Here is a 27438-nt window from a genome sequence, read left to right on the forward strand (position 1 = left end):
ACAACCCCTTTTAAGTCAGTGCTTGTGTGTCTATACTTAGGGGCACATTTACAAAGGCCCGAACGCTCCGAGCGTATTTTTGCCGATTTTTTCGGGCGTCCGCACGACTTTTTCGTACGGTGCACGACTTTTTCAGACGTTTGCACGAAAAAATCGGAAAGGTTTTACCGCTGTTTACAATTGTTCGGTACGAAAATTTCGTGACTTTCGGATCGCCAATACGATATTATCGTGACTAATACGATTTTTTCGTAAGCATTTTCGTGATATTTGCGATCTTCCACAATTTTCGTTTCCAATACGATTTTTTCCCATTCGTGATTCGGATTTGTGGATTAGTAAATGTGCCCCTTAGCCTCCCCAAATAAAAACATCACCCTCCGCCATGGTCCCAACAGTACAGGTGGTCTGTGGGTAACCTTTAGCTGCAGTGGAGTGGGCTAAAGGTGGCCATTTAAGGGGGAAAAGTGCTTACTATGGGGGGGGGGCAGGTCAGGTGGAATTGTATAGAGACAAAAAGTCCCCCAAACACCATTTTCACAACCATGACTTGCCTTTACATGGAACCTAAATAAGTTGAAGATCACATGTCCAAAATTTGAATTCAGAAATGTAAGGCAACATATTTTTACTAATATTTTATTATTACAGAACAGTTATTAATAAAGTAAATTCAAAGTCAATCAGTTCCTTAGTGCCACAAGCTATATCTATAAAAATAATTATGTAGTCTCTGGGTTTTGCAGGTTCAAGAGTGAACAGTGAGTTCTGATGTGAACAAGTGAAGGTGTCGTTTTTTTGAAACAGGCTGATCAAAAAACTTGACCTCAATGTTGCCCTCACTGAATGCCTCCCTCCGAGTGTCTTCACATGTGTTCTCTCTCCTAGATGAACTTGATTTTTGTTGAATTAACGTGATGCCAGAGTTTCCTGGCCTTCTGGAGGGAGAAGAAGGGTCTCTAAGAAAACAAAAGCACAGGGCAGACAGGAAGTTCTTCTTGAAGTTTTCATTCATAAAAGCATAAACTATTGGGTTGCAAATGGAGTTGAAAAATCCAATTATTTGCACTATAGCAAATATAATCTTTATTGTGACATCATCATATTCATTTTCAAAGTTACCTAGAAAGAGAGAAGCACTTTTAAGAATGAGAAATAGAAATGTGTTTCTATATGCTAGAATAAAGAATAACATCTAGAATAAAGACATTTAAAGGGAGTGAGAAAAAGACAAATGTAGAAAAATGAAAGTGAATTCAGTCATTTCTATCAAACATATTAAGAGAACATCACTGTGATGTTTATAAAGTTAAAGGGAAACTATCATAAAATCAGATGGTATAAACCAAAAATTTAAGAGATAATACATTAGTTTTGCTATTTCCACTCCTTTACTTGATTTTTTTTTCTTTGCCACGTGACGTGTGCGCTTCCAGACATGAGCATCAGGACGCGTGCACACAATTGAGAAGTAACAAGGAACAATTATATTACTAGGCAGCTTGGAATAATATCACTGGATTACCAGGTGCAAAGCCCTGCACAGTGTTTATCAGCCAAATAACTACTGTGGCACTAAATTATTATGTCAGAAACAATGTGAGAAGTGCTGCGATTTGTCAATTATTATTATTAACATGTATTTATAAAGAGCAAACATATTCCGCAGCACTGTACAATAAGTGGGTTTCATACATTGGACATACAGAGTAACATATAAAGCAATCAATAACCAATACAAGAGGTGCCCTGCCCAAAAGAGCTTACAATCTCAAATTGATTCCACTACTGGCTGAAGCATATGTTTTTCACATCTTCATGTTGGTGATGACCATCTGCAAGGCAAGAAAATGAAGAGCAAGAGTGGACATGGCAAAAAATAATAAAAACAACATATTTAATAAAATTAATAAGCTTTTCAGTCTGTACCTTTTGATTTTATGATAGTTCCCCTTTAATTAGTAGTAAGCAGAATTGTGAGTTTTTGCTCATGAAAGTCTCTCACCGTGCCTCCAAAAATGCAAGCTTAAAGCATTCAGAGCAAGGTTATAACATTATGAGAATTTCCCCTAAATGTAAGTTACACATTTAGCAGAAATATTTTGCTTCTGTTAGTAAATTTTTTGCATTTAAGTGAATTTTGTCAATCAATAACTATATGCAAAGTTTAATTTCATGTATAAAAATACAGGTATCGGACCCCTTATCCGGAAACCCATTATCCAGAAAGCTCCGAATTACGGAAAGCCCGTCTCCCATAGACTCCATTATAATCAAATAATTCAGAATTGTAAAACTGATTTCCTTTTTCTATGTAGAAATAAAACAGTACCTTGGAATTGATTCCAACTAAGATATAAATCATCCTTATTGGATGCAAAACAATCCTATTGGGTTTAATTAATGTTTTATTGATTTTTTAGTAGACTTAGGGTGTTGAGATCCAAATTACAGAAAGACCCCTTATCCGGAATACCCTTGGTCCCGAGCATTCTGGATAATGGGTCCTATACCTGTACTGTCATTTTGCCGGCTTTCACACTGAAGTACTACTGAACAAAAAGCGAAATAATTCAATAATGAAAACCGATTGCAAATTGTCTCAGAATATCACTGTCTACATTCTAAAAGTGAATGTAAAGGTGAGCTAACCAAGTAAGTAATGTAAAGTGCTCTAAACTTTTTTTTAACTGTTCCTGATAATAATAGCAGTTTTTGACTTATTATAAAGAAAGAATCCTCCCCCTCCAACTTACAGCAAAGCATAAAGGTGGCACATGACTATAGCTCACAAGCAGTGTGGTTAATGAAAGTGAAAAATGCAGCTGTTCTGATGAGGGAGTCAGATTAAGGAAATTACAGAGGTAATTAAAAGCAATGGCTGCTGCCCTATAATCACACACTGAGTTCATGCTGAGTTGCCAATGTGCTGTTATGGATTGGTTCTGTAATGTTACAATGTACTGGGCAGCCTCACAATAAAAAAGGACGCTGAAGGTAAAAATATGAAAAGAGGCAAACATGTTTACTTCTCTGGGGGTAACAAGAAAATAATACATTATTATAAAGCAGGGATAGATACCTTCTAAAACGCTAATATTAGTTCAGCAGCCTTTTGATTTTGGAGGTTCCTGTTAGCTATAGGGTAACAGCGGTGACTGGAGAGCAGGTTAGATAAACCTAAATAAGTAAGTAAGTTACACTAGGCCACAGACACACTTGATAACATAGTAAACCATTTACTTACTGTATTCTATCATCATATGAACAACATGAAATGGTGCCCAGCAGACTGCGAAAAGGACAACCACAGTAATCATCATAATGATCGCGCGCTTCTTCTTCCTGAATGAATGCAGCAGCTGTTATTGGGATCATTAACCATGTAGCATCTTACTCAGAGTGCTCAATCAGTCATTTGCTGCCACTACAGTGACAATGCACTCCATTAACTAACAAGCACACCCAATCAAGAATGTATTCAAATAGATGTGCACATTTTTTGGGTACTGCTAATTTAACCATATTAAGGATATTAGTGAATTTCCATTTCAGTCATTTTTATGACTCTAAAGCTGTATAAATGCTTGCTGTAGAGTCATACAAATTAGATTCTTAGTTATATCATATGGCCATAGAGAACTCAAACTTACCAACATTAAAGGGCTTTTTACCTTTAAATTGACTTTTAGTATGATGTGGAGAGTGCTAATCTGACACCATTTGCAGTTGGTCTTCATTTTTTATTATTTGTGTTTTTTAAATTATTTAGCTTCTTGTTTAGCCTAGCAACCAGGCAGTGGTTTGAAAGAGAGACAGATATATGAATAGAGGAGGGGCTAAATAGAAAGATGAATAATAAAAAATAACAATACAATTCAATAGATGCATAGTCTTTTTGTCTGCTGGTGTCAGAAGAGAAAGGCAAATAATTCAAAAACTATTATAAATTTAAAATAAAGACCAATTGAAAAGTTGCCAAGAACAGGACATTCTATAACAAACTAAAAGTTAAAATGAGAAGGAAAGTAATTTTGGCATTTTACTGCCAATACATTCGCAATATTACTGCCACCAAGAACACTATATTTATTCAGCAGAAAGCTTTACCATACCTGAGTAAAGAGCCCTAGAAGCTCCCTCTGTTAGCAGCTACCATTTTAGCTTGGTCTTGGTAGATTCCTGCTGCAGTTATAGCCGTTGGTAGCTCAGACCACTCAATCCTAAGGGAGTGAGTTCTTATGCATTCTTATGGGAGGCAGGAGCAGGAGAAGGGAGGGGGAGAGGGAGAGAGCAGAGAACTGAGCAGACTCGTGCCCCAAACTTAAAGGAGCCCTAAAGGAGAGGAAGTCAAATACCCTAACAACATGTGTACAAAAAGGAGACACAAAATCTTGCAGATTTACTTATGGCTTATTACTTATTACAGAGTTCTTATGGCTGTATTTACACAGACCTTTCTGATAAAGCTTACTTAGTTTTTAACCTTCCCTTCTCCTTTAATTTGCAATGCAAACCAATCCTTCCTGTGGTTTTAAACAACCCCAATTTCTGCTAAGCACCCTCCCTTTCTGGGGTTCTGTTTTCTTGACTATCCTGCCAAAATACAGACCATTGGTGGGCATGTAGTGAGGACTGGGAGCTTTAGCATAGCAAAATCATGCCCAAAATATTAGGTATAATGGTTTTTCATTCACTGGCTTCATCAATTGTAATTGATAGTGGGCACCAACAGCCTTTACAGCCTGGCACATTGTGTATTACTCCAACCTCCAATTTGGGGGTGTTTCCCTACATCAAATGCTTTATTTAGTGGTATAACTATAGAGGAAGGTCTGCTTCCTATAGCCACTGAAAGATCATGCACCCAGTGAGGACAGATGTGCACCAATTGGAAAGCACAGAAATTTTCTACGTGCACAGATTTTGCCTGCTCTGACTAGCTGATGCACGTATGATACAAAGCCATTTATTTCTTAGACATATAGGGAAAAAAAGTAAAGCAATATTTTCTAAATCTACTTTACTTTATTAAACATTGCACATAATTTTCAAGCACAAATATTAAATATTTTTTTTTAATATTGTCTCTTCATTATAGTAAACTAACTCTATATGTACTCAGTTTGCCCAGGTGTAGCAGCCCATAGCAACCAATAAGCTGTTTCCTTTTAAAGAGGTAACCAGTAAAAATGCTACCTTCTGGTTGGTAGCTATGTGTTACTGCACGTGGGAAAGCTAGGGGTGTATTTATTAAAATTTTAGATAAATATCACTGGTGTTGTTGTCTATCATAGCAACCAATAATATCTTTGCTTTTGTTTTCTAACTTGTAGGTGACTGTTCAAATCTAATTGCTATGGGAAACTTTACCCATGTTTGTCTCCAATGTTAATATATAAGCCCCTTGAGTCCCATGAGTATATTAATAGTATGCAAACAAAACTATACCACCTTTTACTTCCACTCATCTATACTGCATCATGTGTAGTTGTCTATTGCCAACAACTTACGCATATAAAGATGCTCAGTGATGTGCAGGTCAGGAAACTGAAGCACAGGAAAAGTGTAATTTCCTAGTGTGACCCGCACCCAACCTGAACCCGCAATGGTCGCCCCAAATTTCAACTCTAACCCACATGACCTAAGGGTAAACCATGGGTCCTGTGGGTTAACCTGCACATCACTAGTGCCCAGCATACATAAACTAACACTACACTGGAGAAAGAACGGCAAGGTATTTTTACCAACTTATACAAACCTGGCTATTTTAGACATTTCACTTCCATGAATAGTTTGCAGTACTGAAGCATCACCAACACGCTTTTTAATCCAAAGCTCATAGCCAATTTTACTGTAGAGCAGGAGCATTACGGTGAGTGGCAGCAAAAAAAGGATCACCAAAATGAAAGTGGTATAGATTTTCTGGTGAACTTGACTGTTCCATGCTTCCAAGCAGCACACATATTGTTTTTCATATAAAAAGTCATATTTAACCTGGAATATATAGATAAGGATCAAACATGTAATGAATATGGCTTAATGTCATGCACTGTACAGAACTAAGTGAACCACAGACAGTGTTTGTAAACTAGGCCTACAGCTAATGCAGGAACATGCACCACAGACCTACAGCCCTGAAGTAATATTATATTAAAAGAACAATTTAATTTCAGTATGAATATACACATACAATCAAGCCATCTGTCATGTGTTTTTCCTAAGCATTCAGAGCATCATTAAAAAAAACAAACTACTTCAGTTTCATAATGGTTGTTTTTATTGCTGAATTTCAGCTGATCTTTTAAAATGTTTCCTTTAATGACTTCCCAAATTAAGCCTTCAAAAGAACTGTTTTATTGGCAGTCTATCCTTATAACTCGTACAAGACTGAATAGGATACAGAAACACAATCGTGTAGCCCCAAAATTAGACCTCTGCTTTTTTTTCATATACTCTTCAAGATACTCAGCAGCAGAAACTAGCTATTTGGCAGACACTTTGTACTGCTAAGTCTTCATTTGGGGAGGTAAAATAAAAGTAGCCTAAGCAGAATACATTCCTTTTGTCTTGATTCTTTGCACTCAACCTCACATTGCCTTGAAAATTGCCCCATTCCTACAAAGCACTTTCACTCTTTTCTATAAATTCTATTTTCTTTTGCTGAACTTATGTAAAGGGTTTGTTTGCCTTTGAACTAAAAGTTTAGCATGATGAAGACCTTGATATTGTGAGGCAATTACATTTGGTTTTCATTTTTTTTTTATTTGTAAGGTTTTTCAGTTATTTAGCTTATTTCTCAGCAGCTCTCTAGTTTGGTATTTCAATGCTAACTGGTTGCTAGGGTTTTATTTACCCTAGGAACCAGGCAGTGGTTTGAAAAAGAGTTGGAAAAATGAACAGGAGAGGGCCTGCATAGACAGAAAAGTAATAAATAGTACCCCTTTAACAAAAGCAGAGATACAGCATATCATCGTACTTTGATGAATTGTTTCCCTCCTCCCTAATAATGGAAAGACACTGGACAGTTTTTATGCAAACTAGCCTGAGTAAATGAATTATACATCACCGATTCTAACAACATGATCTATTGTATCAGATATATGGTATATGCAAAGACACTTCCAGATATAAGACAGGTCACTTGGATTAGAAAAGCCATTTGTATATCCAAGCCAAGGAGAAATTATCAACCTTGATTTAAAGTTCTGTAAACTGTTGATTAAAAGAAAGTTTGAAGGCTGACATCAGTGAAGATGGAATTGCTTTTACACAGCAGACAATGCTTTTTCCTGGAAATGCGAACGCACTTGAGGATTTACGTACGGAGTAACAAGTGCACTTCATCACATAAAGCTAATCCATAGATCAGTTTCAAAGACAATAATCTCAAGTGAAAGCATGCAGGACTAGCCCATTGCTGTGCCAATAAGACACTAAAAGCCCTGGAAGCTGCTTGATAGGTTATTTGCCACTGAGATTTAATTTAATTCTAGCTTCTTCTCATGAACGTAAAATGTTACACAGAAGGCTGAAAATAGCTTCTTGCAGGGAACAGAGATAAATTCAGATGCAAAGGCATAGTGAAAAGCATAATGTGTGTAGTATGGTAGAAATAATCAAGATGAGTTCCTCAGAAAAGTAGGTGACCATTTCTTCCATCAATGAATGCCACGTAACAGTTTATTTTAAGATTCCAGCACTAACATACGGATACCTGTGTATCTTATAACTAGAGGTATGTGCAAGACCAGAGAAGAATAAAAGCTTGACCCAAAAATGTCAGCCATGGGGGCATATTCTCAGGTACAGAAGCCAAATGTCATCTAACATATATGTCATTGGCATGCTGCTCTGTGGGGTTACTTCATTTTTACGTCACATCTAGACTTAATAGATAATAATATATCACTGAGACATTACAGATAGGAAGAGAGACATACAGATGAACTCCCAAAGATAAAGAACTGGGGAATAATATGCAGGGATGTAATAAGAGAATGTAAATATAGGGTTGCCACCCTGCATGTAGTTGACCAAACCAGCCAGTATATCACCAGCTAGTGCTTGAATTACAAATTTACTGGCAATGTAATCTGTAAATTTGTAATACCCTAGGAATCCATTCCTTCCCTGACCTTCTCTGCTGCCGAATTCCCCCTTATAAGGATTGTACTTCTTATGCCCTGTCCACTGCGCCCATTTCCACAGCCACTCTGCCCATTTCCTCAACCCCAGTGTGAAAGCACCTCCTAGTCCCTCACCCAAAGGCTGTTGTTTAATTACAAAAATGTGGCAACTGTAGATACAGTAGGGAAGTAGAGTACATGCAGAAGGGTAATGTAAATGAAAAGCAGAGAATAAAAGGCAAAAGTGAATATACAGGGGTTACTACGGCTGAAAACTAAAGTCTTTTAAAGGACAAGGAAAGGCTAAGTCACTTGGGGGTGCCAAAATGCGCATGCGCGCGAGCGAACAGGAAGGAGGAAGCGCTACAGCTACCCCGGGCTGGTGCTGTTCTCTCCGAACAGGGGCACCAGCCCGGGGTACAAAGTAGGCGATTTAAAGGACAAGGAAAGTCTAAGTCACTTGGGGGTGCCAAAATGTGAGGCACCCCCAAGTGACTTAAATCGCTTACCTTGAACCCCGGGCTGGTGCCCCTGTTCGGAGAAAACAGCACCAGCCCAGGGTACCTGTAGCGAGCGCTTCCTTCTTCCCTATTCACGCTGCAGCCAATTGTCCGGGACAGACGCATGCGCAGTAGAGTGAAACGCCGACTTCTCTGTTCAAAGTTCGGCTTTTCACGCATGTGATCAGGAAGAAGGAAGCGATCGCTGCTACCCCGGGCTGGTGCTGCTCTCTCCGTACAGGATAAAATGAAAAAACAGCAGCACTCCGGAAATGTTGTAGAAAAAAAGTGACTTTACTCAAGTGCACACAGCAACGTTTCGGGCTTAAACCAGCCCTTTATCAAGCCTAATCATACAAATACAATCAAGTGTTATATACCCACAGGAAAGGGAGGGACCATCACTCCAGCCCTCCATTTAACCCATAGTGTTCAATATACAAATTTTCAATATATAAAGTCTCAAATTGCACATATCAAGTTTTCAAATTGCAAAAAGACATTTAAAACAGCACATGTGTATGTCATAGTAATACTTCCATAATATACTCTAGTGTATCAAGTGCATCAAAATTTAATAGTGATAAATATACTGCTAACGTATAGGAACAATAAATGTCTTACTTTAATGTATTTCATTAAAAATAATTTCTTTTTCCTTATTTCTTTTTCTTTTTGGCTCCGATGTCAAAACTCAGGGGACAAATCACCCCTGAATTGTTAGGAATCTGGAGCTTCCACATCTCCGAATCTTACTGTCTTACTGTAAATAGCATAGGGGTATTGTTATATTGTTGATAATTATAGCTCTCTCCGTACAGGGGCACCAGCCAGTAGAAGGTAAGCGATTTAAGTCACTTGGGGGTGCCTAACATTTTGGCACCCCCAAGTGACTTAGACTTTCCTTCTCCTTTAACCCTTTTACTGCCAGCCATTTTGGTCAAAGCGGAACTAGTATTGCCAGACAGTTTTTGAACATTTTGCACTGTTTCACTTTAGGGGCCTATCCTCGGGGGGACTTTTAGTTTACCCAGTAACAAGATATAGGCTTCTAAATGTCTAAAAATGATTTTATGCACGAATATACAACTGATTCGGAAAGTCCCATGTCTCCTGAACGTGCCAATACCAAATATATATAGTTTTATGGAGATTTCTCACTTGTATAGGTCAAACACTCCCAGCAGTACACTACCAAATTTCCAAAGCACTGCTCCAGAAAGCTGCATACTTTAGATTTCAAGGTCGAAAATTCCACTACCAGAAGGTTTATCCCAGAAAATTTTACATTTTTGGAAAGAACAGATTCTGGGGAATACAGAATAGGCACAACTGTCTGTCTACTCCAAACTATCCAGTCGCAATGCTTTCCTAAAGTTATTGGTTTTTATAAAAATTTGTGATTTTTTTTTTAAAAATCGCTTCAAAGCTTCCAACCTATAGTATCTTATCTCCTACAGGTCATAAAGTAACCAAATAAAACACCCTAAATATGAACGCCAGGGGTCCACTGAACAGTTTGATGCCCAATATGTATAGGTTTACTTAAGTATGTGGCATGTAGGGGCCCCAATGTGAACATTCCCCATATGATTAATCATTTCTGTTATTTCAGCTCCAGCAAAATCAACACATTTACATCACTATATGTGGGATAAAGTTAGTAAAAAGTACGCTCACCCCAGAAAGTCATATATTTTTGGAAAGTACACATTCCCCCGAATCTAAAATGGGTACCCATGTCTTTCTACTCCAAAGTACCAAGCCACACAGCTTTTATAAAGTTAGCAATTTCGATGACATTTCCAAAAATCCCCTCAAAGCTTCCACTTTGCAGCATCTTATCTCCCACATAGTGTTAGGTACCAAGATAAAACACCCTCAATTTGAACGCCAGGGGTCCACTGAACAGTTTGATGCCCAATATGTATAGGTTTACCTAAGTATGTGGCATGTAGGGGCCCCAATGGGAACATACCCCCATATGATCTATCATTTCAGCTCCTGCAAAATCAACACATTTACATCCTTTATGTGGGATAATGCTACAAAAAAAGTACACTCACCCCAGAAAGCCATATATTTTTTAAAAAAAGTACACATCCCCCCCGAATCTATAATGGGTAAACATTTCTCTTTGCTCCAAAGTACCAAGCTGTAAAGCTTTCCTAAATTTGCAGATTTATATGACATTTAGAAAATCGCATAAAAATGTTGCAATTTGCCGCATTTATCTCTCACAATTTCTTGATAAAGATCAGATAAAGGCAAATCACCCCAAATAGGAACACCTAAGGTCTACTGAACAGTTTGATGCCCAATATACATAGATATACCAAAGTCTGTGGTATGTACGGAACCCAAAATGAAAATAGCGCATAAGGATTTCTCGCCTGCCAACTCAGCTTTTGCACACAGAGCCCCCTGTCAGTGTATTATGTGCCGAAACTTCCCCTAACTATACAGTGACCCCCACAAAACCATATATTTTTGGAAAGTACACATTCTGACAAATCCAACAAGGGTAAAGAGTCCTTTCTACACCAAAGTACCAATCTGCAGAGCTTTCCTAAAGTTATTGGTTTTTATGACATTTCAGAAAATCGTCTAAAAATGTTGCAATTTGCCGCATTTATCTCACACAATTTCTACTCTGCCTGTAGCACACAGAGGGTCAGACATGTACAGGGCAGACACCTTCATCAGTGCCTCTAGAGCTAAGCCTGGCCGTTTGTGATACCCTTCCTTATGTAGTTGGGGTACTGTCCCAGTCAAACATGCTCCCAAAGCAATTAATTCACATAATACAAAGGCTAAAGTATCAGACTTAACATGCATACACACAGAGCCACAGAATATTAGTTCACAGAGCAGTGGAGCACAATTTAATGCAAGGGAAAGACATTTAGGTCTCCTGTTGCACTGTTTTGCTGAATGCACTACTAAAGCCTGTTTTATCTGTATATTGTGTCTTCCTCCACAGAAGCCCCCCTGTAGTTACCTAAACCACCACCCTAAGTGGTCAATTTAGTACAAACAACAGGCTGCCCAATTGCAGTTTTCAAGGACTCACAAGCAATGAACCTTTTTGATTCTCAAATACCACAGGTTGGACTGACATATATGTTTACTAACTGTATAATCTACAGCCTAGCTGGGATGTATATCTCTACTCTGTTACTATGGAAATGCTGGCCTGAAAAGGTCTTTGAGGCCAGAGCAGACATCCCCGGAAACCTTCCCTTGTCTGCATATTAACACCGCCGTGAAAGCAAATATTCAGTCAAACAAACTGAATCACAAGAATGTGAGAATAAAAATGAGTAATCTAAGGAAAACATTGGCAGACTGCATAAACATTTATCATATACAGGTATGGGACCTGTTATCCAGAATGCTCGGGACCTGGGGTTTTCCAGATAAGGGATATTTCCATAATTTGGATCTCCATAACTTAAGTCTGCTAAAAATAATTCAAGTATTGAATAAACCCCATTGACTTGTTTTGCCTCCAATAAGGATTAATTATATCTTAGTTAGGATCAAGTACAAGGTACTGTTTTATTATTACAGAGAAAAAGGAAATCATTTTTAAATATTAGAATTATTTGCTTATAATGGAGTCTATGGGAGATGGCCTTTCCATAATTCGGAACTTTCTGGATAATGGGTTTCCGGATAAGGGATCCCATACATGTACATGAATTCTGGGCACTCACAAATATAAAAGAAACCAGTTATAAATTTCTAACTAGCCATATCATATTCATGTAAAATAAGTTAAATAATGAGTTTATGTCATAGATATATATTTTTTTTCACCTTTACAATAAGTACAGGCACATGATCTATTAACCAAAAACCCATCTTCCAGAGAGCTCTGAAATACAACACTGGGATTTTCCATTAAGTCCATTTAAGACAAAAATTCTTCAATTTGTTTTTTTCTCTGTGAAAAAAAAATGCCATGTTAATGGCAAAACAACAGCCATGTTTAGTGGTGCCCTTATTATATGTATGCGTGGGATGTCACACACATGCACATAATAAGAGAAAGTTGGTGTGCGAGGCCCACAGCTGGGGAGGTGGCCTGCCACTGGGTGGGTGGGGCAATAAAAAGAAAAAAAAACCTATTATTTCCCTCAAACAATTTTGAGGGTGAGGAAACAAATGTAGGGTGCCCATTAAGGCGTGATGCGCCACAGAGTTTAGTTAAGCACTAAAGGCCCAGGGGAAAAGACATTAAGCCTGTCACACATAAGTCAACTGTGTCTGGATTTGGATGCATTGCATTACTACACTGTTTATATTCATTTAAGCAGAACAAGTTTATTTATTGAAGACCCATTCCTTAAATCTTACCCCTCCTATGGGACTTGAGTCCCATTTTAAATGCTATGCAGCAGTGTTTTATGTGTTGACATTTTTATTAAAGGCGCATTAAAATTCCATTCCTGTTTTGTTTTAAATCTCTTAGGGATATTAATTCAAAAGTGTTCTAATAGTGTGCATAATAATTAGAGGAGAAACACAACTAAAATATAACATTTAGGGGGGAATGTAATAAAAGTCAGTAATGGGAAAATTATTCCCAATGCGAAAATGTATGCCTCTGTGCAAACAAATTTGCCTTTGCTTTGTAAACGCGGAAGTAATTTAGCGACAACTTCTGACAGTGGAATGAAAAAGTTGTTACGTTTGCTTTAAATGATAACGATTCAAGCATGCCTTAAAAAGTTCGCAATGCGCAAATATAATTCGCAATGCAATAACAGTCAAATGAACAATATTACACTGCGAAATATGAATTTTATTCTTATTTGTGCGCATTTCTTTCCGTTTATGACTTTTATTACATTCCCCCATTAGAATTCAAAATGATTTGGTATGTACCTATATTTACCATTTAATCCTACTTGTGTGTGCAAGAAATCAATTTTAATATAAATGTTTGAATATTGTATATAGACAGTAATAAAGAACATCTCTGCATTATGTAGTGATCAGTGAAATGCTCACTTTAACACTGATGTAGATATGGCAATTTTGCATTTAACCTAAAATCTTTCTCTCCCTATAGCTGTTGTAACGGTTTTGTTGCATTTCAGTACATATACAAATGTCACATTACTTACTTTGATAGGATGCTACATTGCGGAAGCAGAATACAAATGCACTTTTATAATGATAGCAAAAGTAATGTTTTGGGTAATAGTGTATTGTCAGGAACTTAAAAGAGAACTAAGCCCTAAAAACAATATAATATTATATTGAAATATAATATAGAAATATAGTTTTATATGTGGAACTTACTGCCCCAGTCTAAAGTTTTAGAATCCAGGCCAGGGCTGCGGTTGAGAAGCTTAACTTAAAGGGCATGGAAAGGCAAAGTCACTTGGGGGTGCCAAAATGTTAGGCACCCCCAAGTCACTTTAATCGCCTACCTTTTACCCCGGGCTGGTGCCCCTGTTGGGAGAGAACAGCACCAGCCCGGGGTAGCTGCGATCGCTTCCTTCTTTGCCGCGCGCGCATGCGCAGTAGAGTGAAAAGCCGAACTTTAACAGAAACAGGAATGAGGAAGCGCATCACCCCAGGTGCCCCGGCTGGTGCAGTTTTCTCCTAACAGGGGCACCAGCCCGGGGTACAAGGTAAGCGATTAAAGTCACTTGGGGGTGCCTAACATTTTGGCACCCCCAAGTGACTTAGCCTTTCCTTCTCCTTTAAGGGTTGTTGCAAATTATCAAGCAGAAAATAAAGTTCATCTGCTATAGAAGCTGATGCTACAGGGCTGATTTAGTCGATTCTGATGCAGTAATACTCTGGTGTCAGAGCTGCCATGTAAATAAGAATCTGAATTTATGACTAATTAGCCTTATATTGTAAATTTTACATTTTGTAAATGCGGTACATTGAGCATCAGCCCCTAAGCTCAGTAACTGACAGCAGCACTGAGCATTTGCAGTGAATCAGCAGAAAAGAAGATGGGGAGCTATTGGGGCATCTTCAGTGGTACAGATCTTCCCTGCTAAAGGGCTGTGGTTGCCCTGGGCTGGTACAGAGTCTCAAAACATAATTTGCAGTATTTCTATCCTCTTTTTTATCAAGCTTTTGTTCTTCTTTAAAACAATTATAATTACCTCTAGGCGCTGTGCATGCCACATCGGTATACCAACCACTGCTGCAATTAACCACACGATACCTATAAGGATATAAAACACATTTAAACCAAATATTCCTTATGTCCTTATACATCTAGTAAATGCCATAAACCTTAGAAAATATCTGGACCACAATAATTAATTAAATGGTAAGTAACCATGGCTCAGACCAGGTATTTCCCCAGCAACTTAACAAATCCCAACTCTCTATTACTATGGCGATACTCAAAGAGCCCCTTTAAATGCAAATAACATGGGAAAATTGGAAGAATGGTATATGTGTATTTTTTATTTTTTAACAAAGTTATGTCAGATAATGTGAGAGGTATCTAAACACGGTTTGTTCGACCACACATTAATAATGCATACTGTGAGCTGTATTCCAGCAGCATCATGATTGATGGAAACCATTATTCAATAAAATTATACGGGTTTGCCTTCCATTAAATGTAAAATAATCTACCAATGAAAATTCCACCTCGTGTAAATGTGGCCCCTTATTTTTTGTTCCTACAGTTGGAGCTAGAATCTTTAAATACAGTTTTTTGAACAAAGAACAATGAAACAGCAGTATTTCCTCCCTCCTGATATTAAATAACAGTGTAACATCATAAAGCCACAAATATTTTGCAATCTTGTGTTTATCAAATGCAAAAAGTGTTTATTTATGAAAAATGTGCATAATCACAAGATGACTGACATTTTGATGCTAAGAAGCATTCTTATTGGTGAATTCTGTTATTACGTTTTTGTTCATTTTCTTTATAGAAATAAGGGGTGCAGTGGGACAGTTTTATGAAGGGTTTTTATGCCCTTTAAATTAACCTTTTACTTTCAAAAAGGTTTACCATATCTTGTATGCTAACTCAAAGTACAGCTTATCTATCTATCTATCTATATATAAGAAGAAACATGCATAATCCTTTTTACCAAGCATTGTAAATGCCCTCCTGTTGGTGTATTGCCATTTCATTTTCAGAGGATGTACAATCCCTTGATGCCTTTCCACAGCAATGCATGTCATTGTAAGGATTTCAGTAACAATGGCCGTAGATTGAACAAATGGAACCATCTTACAAGCGAAAGCTCCTGCAAGATGTTTAAGAAAAAAATATGTTATTATTTAATGCCCCTGTGCTTCCCAAGCAAAGAGAAACAAAGTTAATTTATCAAAACTATCCCCTACTTATCCCAATAGTTAGTATTAATTTTTCCATTTGAAAAATGGCATTAAACATGCACCAGTTACAGAGGTTTGCACAACGAACAATATATAGGTCAATATACAGCTTTGTCATTGTATTATTATAATTAAGTCAAATGAAAGAACAAAAATTGGGAAGAAAAGAAAAAAATGAGAAAATCAGTGCCACAGATATTAGATTGTATGATCTGCGTCACTTCAGGGTCAGCTTTTAGCTGGTTAGCATTGGAGGGATTTGTTACAGCTCTGAATATGTCTGGGCCTTTATGGGTCTTTTGTCTACTCAGTGCTAACTTAACTGGCACAGATCTTGTTCAGTTACTAGGTTGAGGAGGTCTTCCCAAACATACCAACCTAACATAAGGCTATATATACTGTATATATATTAGCAAAGTGAAACAACCTAATGAATATGGAGAATTTCTCTTAAAGGACAAGGAAAGTCAAAATCAATTAAGCACACTATTCAATAGTACTACTACCGCTATGTAGAAACGCTATATTTCTGGCTTGCCTAAAGAAAAATTTACACTTACTACATACTACAGACTCATTTCAGTGAACAGCCCCGCCATTTTTAATAGGGATGCCCACTTCCTTTACCTCACTACTCTGTACTGCATATGCGTCCCCAGCCAGGCTGAGTCTGTCAGCACCCCATCCCCTCCTGAAGCACTTGCAGGCTGTGTCTTTGTGATCCCACGCCACCCCCCCCCCTCCCGTCCCCGCACCTGCTGGCTGCGTCCCCACTACTGCACAGACTGAAGAAACTCTGTCTCCCTGCACGCGCTCCCCTTCAGCACAAGCAGGCGCACATCGCGATGGCAACCGGAGCGCACCTGCCTGTCTGTGCAGTAGCGGGGGCTGAAGGGTGGCGCCTGCTTGTGCTGCATAGGGTCGTTTGCGCATGCGCCGCCTACAGTCCTGGTCATAGAGTCCTTGCAGGAGCGATGCATTATGGGAACTTTCTTTACCCAGCTCAGCGTTTTTTTTCCTGTTTGGCTTCTGATCATCTGAACGATTGCAATTTGGGGAGACTTAAGGGCGCTATTGAGACAACTGAAGGTAAGCCTGCAGCTTGGGATTAACTCTTTACTAGCCTTTCCTTCTCCTTTAAAAATACTAATGTACAGAGAAGATATAGACGCAAAAGACCATTAAGACTTAAAGGAAAACTCAACAAGGAACTAGGCTTGAAATTCTCTACCAGCCCAAGACAAGTGCCTTTAACAGGGAAGATCTGTGCCCCCATAGATGCCCCGGTAACTCCCCATCTCCTTTTCACTGCACGTGCTCTGTGTTGCTGTGAGTTACTGAGCTTAGGGACTGACTGACATTATACTGTATATATATAGAATATAAATATGCACAAAATGGGATTACTAATTAATTCAGATTCTCATTATATAACAGCCTTGGAACCAGCATAATTAGCATCAGAATTTAATTATCAGTCCTGTAGTATCATCATTTGCTATGACCCCTAAGCTTAGCTTTACAACAGCTTCCCAGAACACACACTGATCATGTGCAATGTCACTGACACTCCTAACAAAATCCAAGACAGTGCCCTCCTGTGCACAGCCTTGAAGGCCTGAATCAATACTGTAATAAAGATTCTGAAACTTTAGGCTGGTGTAGTAAGTTCAGTATATAAAATACAGCATTTCTATCCATATTTGATTTTAGGGTTTAGTTCTCCTTTAAGCTGGTTAAAAGTAACGTTGGCCAAATCCAGGCAGATTTAAGATGGTAATTCGGTAATTTGGCAGCTTATCTATCTGTGTATATCAGACAGATATGGATTGGACAGGTTTGAGTTTCCTGTCGGCTCATTGATGCACTCCTCACCTTGACGGTCTGTATGCCCCCTGTTGTGATACAATCATTTGGAACCCTTGGGTCAAACAATGCGATCAGTCCAATATTGGCCACCTTAGGTTGCTAAATGAGTGTATCTTATTATGTATGGCCAGCTTTAGACTTAGAAGGCAGCATACCCCCTTAATCAACATAAATGCAAGATGCTGAAGGTAGTTTTTCCTATTTATTTAATCATGGTTTTTGTTATTTCTTGCACAAAGCAGAGCAAACAGGGATACCAAAGCTACTTCATGTTTAGTCCTTGAAAACTAGATAATTAAATTACCAATACACAACCCCCTCCCATTTACTGTGACTGTTTTGTTGCAGGAGTTCACTATGCAGGGGGATCATCTGTTCACTGTTAATCTAATTATCTACCTCACAAGGACCAAACATGGAGTAGCTTCAGTTTCCTTGTTGTCCTTTAGGGCTCTGGCACACGGGGAGATTAGTCGCCCGCAACAAATCTCCCTTGTCACGGGCAACTAATCTCCTCGAACTACCATCCCACCGGCGAAAATATAAGTCTCCGGTGGGATGGCACGCGCGATTTCGGCAAATCGCCGTAAATGCCTTGCAAGGCAACTTCGCCGATTTGCCGAAATCACCTGCGCAGCGTGTGCCATCCCACCGGCGAATTACATTTTCGCCGGTGGGATGGTAGTTTGGGGAGATTAGTCGCCTGTGACAAGGGAGATTTGTCGCGGGCGACTAATCTCCCCGTGTGCCAGAGCCCTTATAGCTCATGAAACAACAAGAAAACACTTTTATGATTAAAGTTAAAATTCAGAACAAGCCCTGTTTATTGAACCCATGTAGAAAAGGGCATAACTAACCCCCGAGGGCTATGAAACGTTTGACTTTGGCTGCTGAGGTAAAAAATAGAAGCTGGCAGAACGCCCCAAAACTGCCTTTCTCCACTTGCCTTTGCGTTGAGTATGGTGAATTCTCTGTTTATGACATTGACTAAACAAGGGCAGCATCTGTACAGAAATGCCAAAGTGAGTAAAATTTAACAGTGAGTCTGTGTGTTTAACCATATAGATATGTATATACAGGAATGTGAACGGTGAAGCTGAATCCAAAATGCACATGACCTGGGGGTTTTCTGGATAAGGGGTCTTTCCGTAATTTGGATCTCCATACCTTAAGTCTACTTAAAAATCATTAAAAATTAAATAAACCCAATAGGCTTGTTTTGTCACCAATATGGATTCATTATATCTTAGTTGAGATCAAGTACAAGGTACTGTTTTATTATTACAATGAAAAAGGAAATAATTCTTAAAAATGTGAATTGTTTGATTAAAATGTCTATGGGAGATGCCCGTCTGGATAAAGGGTTTCTGGATAATGGATCCCATACCTGTAGATGGATATATATCAGCATATCTGGGTTTATACAAAGAGGTTACACATTGCCCTTGTGATTCTTATTTCCTGTAATTGACAGCTGTTTCACTCCTATGTATTAAAGTTGCACAAACTATTACATAGCGGATATTAAACATAATAACATGGGTATGAATGGGGGCAGTGTAAACATTTTAAAGAGAAGTTATCTTTAATATCTTCTTCTGAATGGATTAACCCCTCAAGTGCCAGCAGAATTTCATATTTTCCCCCCAGTGCCAGATGTTTTGTAAACATGCTCTCTCATTTTAGGGGCATTTACGGGGGGGGGGGTTAGTTTAGGTAGGCAAACTATATATTGCTTTTTCATGAGAACCCAAGCTTTCCAAATCTGCCCGAGTTTTTGTATATTTCCACTTCTGGAACAAGATTTAGAGCTTGAAAAAAAAATTATATTTTTTCATGATATAGGGATTTATACCAGAAACATATTTTATTTTATGGACAAATTCAACTTTTTTGGAAAGTCTCATGTCTCCCGAACGTGCCAATACCAGATATGTATAGCTTTATGGAGATTTCTGACTTCTATAGATCAAAAACTCCCAGCAGTAAATTACCAAATTTTTAAAGCATTACAGCAGAATACGGCAAACTTTAGACTCCAAAGCCAAAAATCCTGGAACATTAGGTTTACCCCAGGAAACCATATATTTTTGAAAAGTACCGTATTTTTCGCCATATAAGACGCTCCGGAATATAAGACGCACCCAATTTTAAAGGAGGAAAATCTAGAAAAAAAGATTCTGAACCAAATACTGCAAAAGGCAGTGTGAAAAGCACTTGCTTGGTGCATAGGCGCTGGTAGGTAGATCAGGGGAAGGGGTTACTTGTACTAAACTAATGGCTTGTCCCGAAGAGCTTACACTCTTATTACACAGTTACAATGGCCACCATACTTCCACTCCTACTCACCAATGACTTGCCCCTTGCTGGTCCCATCCTGCTTCCCCTTGCCCCCCACTGCCTTAAGAACGGCCGGAGACTGCCACTCATGACAAGCCCATCCGTGCCCCAATCGCCTCCTTAGAACTACATATCCCAAAATGCAGCGCGACTGGGTTGTACTGAGCAACTTGTGATTGGCTGTGTAGTGATCTTGAGCTGAAGATGTAACGCGCTCGCATGCACCCTGCCCCCCTGTGGACGGAGGTGAGTGCGTGCACGTTACATCTTCAGCTTCAGCTCAAGTGTCGGCAGGACAAGTGGAGGGAGGTACGGGGGAGGTATGCGCGATTGAACGGACGCGTGTCCATGCACACCCATATTCAAACGAAAGAAGCTCCAAGCACACCGGATTAAAAAGGAAAAAATCCGGTGTGCTTGGAGCTTTTTTCCTTTTTAATCCGGTGTGCTTGGAGCTTCTTTCGTTTGAATATTGGAATTGTCACCTTGGCTACGGGTTCGGGGCCCTGAGCACCCAGACCATTTTGGGACCTGGGTGAGTGGAATCGATTACCATTAGACTTTATGAGCTTCAGCTCTTCATACTTGTGTTAGGTTCGGGGTGTCCACACCCGGGCCTTATAGTTCAACTTGGTACGAATTTTATCGTTTATATCATTTTCTTCCATATATTATATTTTTTTTCTGATAGATTTTGAGATTTTATTTAACGTTTGTTTTCAGTGTTTGTCCATGCACACCCGTGCTCACCTCCATCCACGGGGGGTGTGTGCGTATATTTGTCGTATAAGACGCACCAACTTTTCCCCCCAGTTTTGGGGAAGAAAAAGTGCGTCTTATACGGCGAAAAATACGGTACACATTCTGCCAAATCCGAAATGGGTAATCATGTCTTCCAACTCCTAAGTACCAAACAGCAATGCTTTCCTGAATTTAGCAGTTACTATACAAAATTATGAATTATGAGTGTGTGTATGTGAAACTAACCTGGGACAAGCAGGCTGCAGATCGCAGGAGGTACGCAAGAGGGACCCCGGGATGTCTCAATCCGGTGAGTGGGTGCGCAGGAAGGGAGGGGGGAGAGTAGGAAAAGGCAGGCATATAGAAACTACGTGCCTGCCTTTTCCTATGGGGCCCCTGGGGGATCGCGCCCAGGGGCCATTCGTTACCCACCTCTGCTCGTTGCCTAGGGGCTAGGAGCGAAGTATGCAATGCAGTTTTGGGCTCCAAACCTTAAGAATAATATTAATGAGCTGGGGAGTACAGAGATGTGCAATTTAACTGGTAAAGGTGATGGAAGATTTAAACTAAGGTATCATAGTTGAGATTGTTTTCTCTGGAAAAAAGGCGCTTGCGAGGGGACACGATTACTCTGTACAAGTACATTAGAGGGGATTATAGGGGAAGTTCTTTTTCCCATAAAAACGATCAGCGCACCAAAGGCCACCCCATAATCTGCCTGCCCTATGTTGCCTGTGTGCCATACTCTGCTTGCCCTATGCTGCCTGAGTGTGCCATGCTCTGCCTGCCCTATGCTACCTGTGGGAAGTGAACCTGGCAGTGTTCTAGGAGTTTGTTGGCATTTGGAAATAGTCATTATATGGTCCCTAAGGTGTGTAATTATGTGCTGAGGGTTGCTGTGCTATCCACAGGAAAGGCATTTGGATTTAAAGGTGTGGCTTAATATGAACTTTTTTCATATCCTTGATATCCTTGCAGGAAGCACCAACCATTTGTCTTTTTGGTGTGCTACCACCATTAATGTGAATATGGTCTTAAAAATGTTTTTGTTAATATGGGTGTGGTTTTAAAGTGGGTGTGGTTTAAAAAAGAGAGTGGCCAAAACTAGCTTCAGTTATCAACCTTCCACCATGTAGGCCAGAAAAATTCTGGCCCTCACTACCACAAAAGTTGGATAGCGCTGACTTACCTAATACCACAGGCTGGTACTCCTGTTAACAGAAAACTGCAACGGCCCGGGGTACCTGTGAGCGAGTGATCCTCTTCTTTCTTCACGCCACTTGCACATGCACTGTAGAGTGAAATGCCGAACTCTAACAAAAAAAGCCGGCTTTTTCACTCCACTGCGCATGCGCCAGCCCTGGGATTGTTAAGAATGAAGAAAAGGATCGCTTGTGCACAAGTACTCCGAGTTGGGCTGTTTTCTGCAGACAGGGCACAGGCCTAGGGTATCAAGTAAGTGATTACAATCACTGGGGGGTGCCTAATATTTAAAAAGTCATGGCAACTAATAACTACTTGTCTTCACCCTAAATCTTCTCCAGAATGGGAGGCATAGGGGCCAATTCACTAAAGTCCGGAAAAACGCGTTAAAAATATTATCACTTCTTATATTTTGCGAGTTAACAATCGATTCACTAAAAGGACACTTGTCTGAATTACGAATCGATGTTCTTGTTGTTATTTATCTGGCAATGACATTTTCATGCGCTATTTTAAACCATGCAATATATTAATGCATTATTTCGTAGCACGTGATATTAACACACGCTATTACGCACGCAGCAGTTACTTTCTGAAAACTACTGTTCTGAAAATTACCATTTCCCTGAAAACTGGAGGATGCATCACTCTAGGAAGATCACATACTTGAAAAAAATCCGACTGCAAACTCCATCTTGTCACCATAGACAATCATCAGCTGCAATTTTGTTTAGTAACACATACTCCTGGGAGGCGTCAAGTTTCACAGTAATTATCGCCACATTTTATGCTTTTAACGCTTAATATGTGTTTGTGAATTATGCGTTAAAATTATTTCTATTCGATAATTACTGCAGTGCGATGCAGATACCGCTTTGCGATAATGCGTTTTTTTGCACATGCAATATGAGTGCTAAGGCATGCGAAATGACTTCGATGAATCAGTAAAATTATCGTACACTTTTTAACACAAAAAACTATGCGATAAGCGTTAACGACCTTTAGTGAATTGGCCCCATAATGTCTTAAGGGCAAGGGCACACTAAGCAGATTGTCCGCTTTCCTTCACAGTAGTTTTTTTTTCTTTTTTAGAGGAGGAGAAAAGTGGATTCACAGTTATGCACACCCCCCAGGAACTTCATTAACAGGCATATGTGGAGCTACCTGGAGTGAATATCAGCACAAAAACACACATGTATGCATTTTTCGTGTAGATATCCATTTCGTGTTATTCCAAAAAAGCTGGCACTGGGCCTGTTAACAAAGGTACAGGGGTGTGTGCATAAGAGTGGATCCGTTTTCCTCCACTTTTCTTCCTGTGTACGAAAGTGTTCCCTGAAAACATATGAATCGTGGAACCACATTTTTACATGATTATGTGTTTCAAATGTTTTATCGGATCAACTTCAATACAAGGTTTTTTGCCCATTTTGTTGTCCATGTTGGAAGAGATTTAGTATGTGCAATCACCATAAGCCCTATTCTAAAGCTCAAAAGCGTATTTATGTTTTCTATAGCTTTTATAAATGTTTTGTTTGATTGTATAGCTCTGTGTGTGTGTGTGTGTATCATTTGTGCTGCCAGTCAGGTACTTGACAGTTGGCACCTAGAGACTGCAGTGTTCGACAGGTAAGTGATTAAACTGCATAGCTGTATAGATCTTAGCACAGCTTGCACTGCTCATTAGTGTTGATTAGTGGAAAGTCACTATTTAAGGGACCAATAATGATAAAATATTAAAGGTTATTCATTTGACCTGAGATACTAGTTAGTTCAATTATGCTTATGTAATAATGTAAAACATACACACAAGGTCAGTCATTTATGACCAGAAGTGCAGTGTGCAAAGTGCAATTTTGGACACAAATCATCATATTTTTTATTTTACTCACAATGCAGTGGTGTTTCCCAGAATTCCATCATCACTGAACTTCCAGAGGTAGTTTAAGGGCTAAACTCCGCAATCACTTTTTTTGGATGGTGTTGGATCAACAAAACACATTGCACAAGTCGGATGTAGTCACATGGGTTAAAATATTATGAAACTGGTACAAAAATCTAATGTGAAGGCAGTGGCGTGGCTGGAACCTTGTACAACTATACTGAAGTGCAAGGAGCGCATGTAGACACGCTTTTAACATACCTTTAATAAATGGGATTTTGTGTGCAACTTACAGCGGAAAAATCTTTTCTGGCCTGCAACTGTGGTGCAGTAAGTAAATGGCCCCTAAAATGTTCATTCCGTGTAGAGACTAAATGAACAGATCAAGTCAGTCAGCCTATAACTGGCCAACTATACTGTTCATAACTTAACAAAAAAAGGGTTAGACTTGGAGAAATAGTAGGATCCTGCTTTTACATCCACAGAAATTATGGTTTCCCTGAAATTACATCATCTAGAACCAGCCTGGTGCTGGTAAGCCATATTCTTATATGCTGCGTTTTACGCTGATTTTTAAAAGGGGCTCTATTGTAATTCAGCTCGCTGCCAGTGAGTGACTGATTCTTTTCATTCTCTTGTTCATCTGAAATATTTTTTCTAAAAGTTAGGAAAGAATTGCATCTTGGTGTCTCTGCGATCAATGTATATCCTTGGGAAAATTAGACCAAACAACTGGATTTTCCCACAGAGTGTAAAACACAGTGCAGAAATACCAATAACTCTCTCTGCTTTTTCTGGAGATGTTGAAACTCTGTATAACCCTTGCAGTGAATATCACTCCACGGAATTCAGTATATATAATAAATCTGTTATATTATCACTTACACTTGTCAGAGCACTACAAACAAATTAAATTTACAGGATGTTGTTGCCTTCTAAATTTATTACACAGAGACTACTTTGGTCTCCAGAGGTGACTATACTGTTTCTGCTTGCTCTTGCCAGGAGTCACACTTGGAGGTACTGCTTCACGCTAATGACCTAAAGAACCTAAGCTTTTTTTCAGGGTCACATCATTACCCCCAAAGCTGTCCAAAAAGATAGAAACATAATTTTAAGCTGCAGACACTGAAAAAATAAGCTCAGGTGCTTTAGGTCATTGCCTTTTTGCCTTTCTCTTGTGAGGCACTTTGCCAGTCGAATTCAAGCTAAAGATTTTTTAAAAATCCAAAGGGGATGTAAGGGAAAAGGGTTCAAAAATGTTTGGTGTTACTGTTCCTTAAAGAGCAGAATATCCAGAAGTCTCTACATAATTAATTTTGCAATGCTTGGATTTTTGAGGTGGCAAATAAGTGTTGATGACATAATCACACCAGGGTTATTCAAGATCCTATGTAATGCCTAGCACCCATATGGATGTTTTGCTTTCTACTGGTTTGTGGCTTATTATTTATGTGACTTTGCTTCTCAGTGTTGCATTAGCTTTAGGCCAGGCCAGTTGCTTACTATGGGGAGGGCTGTTCTAATGAATTGGCACAGGCATCATAAGCCAGTCATCAGACCTTTTTTATCTACTGTAACTTTTAAATGAAGCATCTCTTCAAATTAACAGCCCACTCATTATAATCAACTAGAAGTGCTCTATAACATACATTGTATCCACTTTGATGTTTTTGCCTTCTTTTACTTTGATGTTATGGACAAGGATACCTTTGCATACTGTGGGCCCCTCTCTCTAACTGCACAGCCCTCACTTACCAATATTGACCAACTTGCTCAGTAGTAGTGTAGTGTAGCACAGGGAGCTGGCTTGAGATCCCTTTTGTAAAACACTCTGAAGATGTTGCACAGCTGAAGTCTGGGCCGCATCAGTTTCAACTGCACATGCCCCTGGCCCCTAGAGGGCGGGGAAAATGACATCAGGCAGCCAGAGATGGCAGTTCCAAATGCAACAGGTATAAACACAGGCAGTACTTGGGAGTGGGGATGGTGTGGTTTGCAGGGGTCCAGTGTCGGGGATGTAGCATGGTTCCTTGGGGCTTAGAAAATAGTGCTATGCAATCTCTCTTAAAAAGCTGGTATGTTTAAGATTTTTTTTAAGATGTTTTTTTGCTTGCGGTTTGGCCTTTTATCAATTAAGGATTTTCTGTGCTTGTGGCTGTAGATCCAAGGTGGCACATCTGGACCTCAGGGCACTTTTATTGCCTGTTCACTAGCCTGAGAATAATACTGGCCAAAAGTCTTGATGCCCATCAATCAGATCTTTCCTTGGTCAAGTAAGGTACTATGCCTTTACTATCACAAGTAGAGGGACATCATCTGTACAGAGATTTAGTAATGTTGTCACATAACTTTAATGCTCAGAAAATATAAGGTGAAAACAATAAAAACATATACTACAGTGCAATACTGCCATATAATAGAAAGCAAATACTATGGGGCAATACTCACCTCCCAGCCAGTTGGAGGAGATGTTCTGCAGCATGGTAAAGGGAATGCAGAAGAAGGCAATGAGTAGATCACTGAGAGCCAGAGAGCAGATGAAGATGTTGGTAACAGTCCTCATTGCTTTGCTTCTGGTCACCACATAAAGAACCAGAGAGTTGCCAAACAGTGCCAGCACAAATATCAGCACACAGATTGTCACAAAGGCGATTTTGGTCCTGAAGGGAAGCTCCGGGATATAAACGAGAGGCTGCAGCTGGTACAGCTCAATGAACTGCTCCCTGGTCACGTTATTCTCCTGCAGGAGCCTGGCAAACTGCTCGGGGGTGATATTGAGCGACTGCATCGGGTACCAGCTCCAGCCGCTTATATGAAATATCCAACAAGTCCCTATGGGGGAACATAAACCCAAGTTATTGTGGGAACTAAGTCAGCTGGCAGCAATCACGGAGAGATGTTGGAGAGTTTAGTCGGTCCCTCGGTGCCATCCTGTGCCCGATTGAGTACAATAGGCGCAATCCTATAGGACACGGAAAGGGCTCAGCAAAACCCCGTGAGGCGGCAGAATGCGCTCATGGAATAGCGGGAAAGGTTGACATTGACAATACTAATAAGGAGGACTGGGCAGCACATTGTACGGAATCCTAAGAAACACCAACGTGTCAGTGTCACAATTAGCACCACTCAAATTACCCCGATGTCAAAAACACTCACAGTAACGCAGTACAGATGCACCGTCCCGCAAACTAATGCAGCGTTCCATGTAGAACATTAGAGCAGGGCAGTGAGAGCAATACTGTGGCACATGTAGGAAGTACCCAAATCCAAACGAGTAGCCCTGGAGCAGAAACGACTCAGTCACACAGATAAACGGAAACAAGTGGAGAAGCTAAAGAGCTGCGAGTCTTTTGACAATCGGCACAACCTGCTCAGGGAACGCGCGGCTTTGCATATGTTGGTTCCGACCGCCAATCAGAGCCCACAGCGGACA

The 27438-nt window shown here is 39.6% G+C and overlaps 1 protein-coding gene across 3 annotated transcripts; it reads right to left on the bottom strand.

The window, feature by feature from the left end:
- Positions 1-623: 623 nt before the first annotated feature.
- qrfpr (pyroglutamylated RFamide peptide receptor) lies at positions 624-27438 on the bottom strand. Of its 3 annotated transcripts, none has more exons than XM_031901573.1 (7): positions 26856-27438; positions 26454-26805; positions 15718-15876; positions 14767-14828; positions 5762-5997; positions 3248-3345; positions 624-1122 (listed from the first exon to the last, which is right to left on the bottom strand). In XM_031901573.1, exons 2-7 carry the CDS (start codon positions 26791-26793, stop codon positions 749-751), a joined length of 1269 nt encoding a protein of 422 aa, XP_031757433.1. In that variant the 5' UTR covers positions 26794-26805; positions 26856-27438; the 3' UTR covers positions 624-748.

This window comes from Xenopus tropicalis, chromosome 1 (genome assembly GCF_000004195.4).
Source record: "Xenopus tropicalis strain Nigerian chromosome 1, UCB_Xtro_10.0, whole genome shotgun sequence".
NCBI lineage: Eukaryota > Metazoa > Chordata > Amphibia > Anura > Pipidae > Xenopus > Xenopus tropicalis.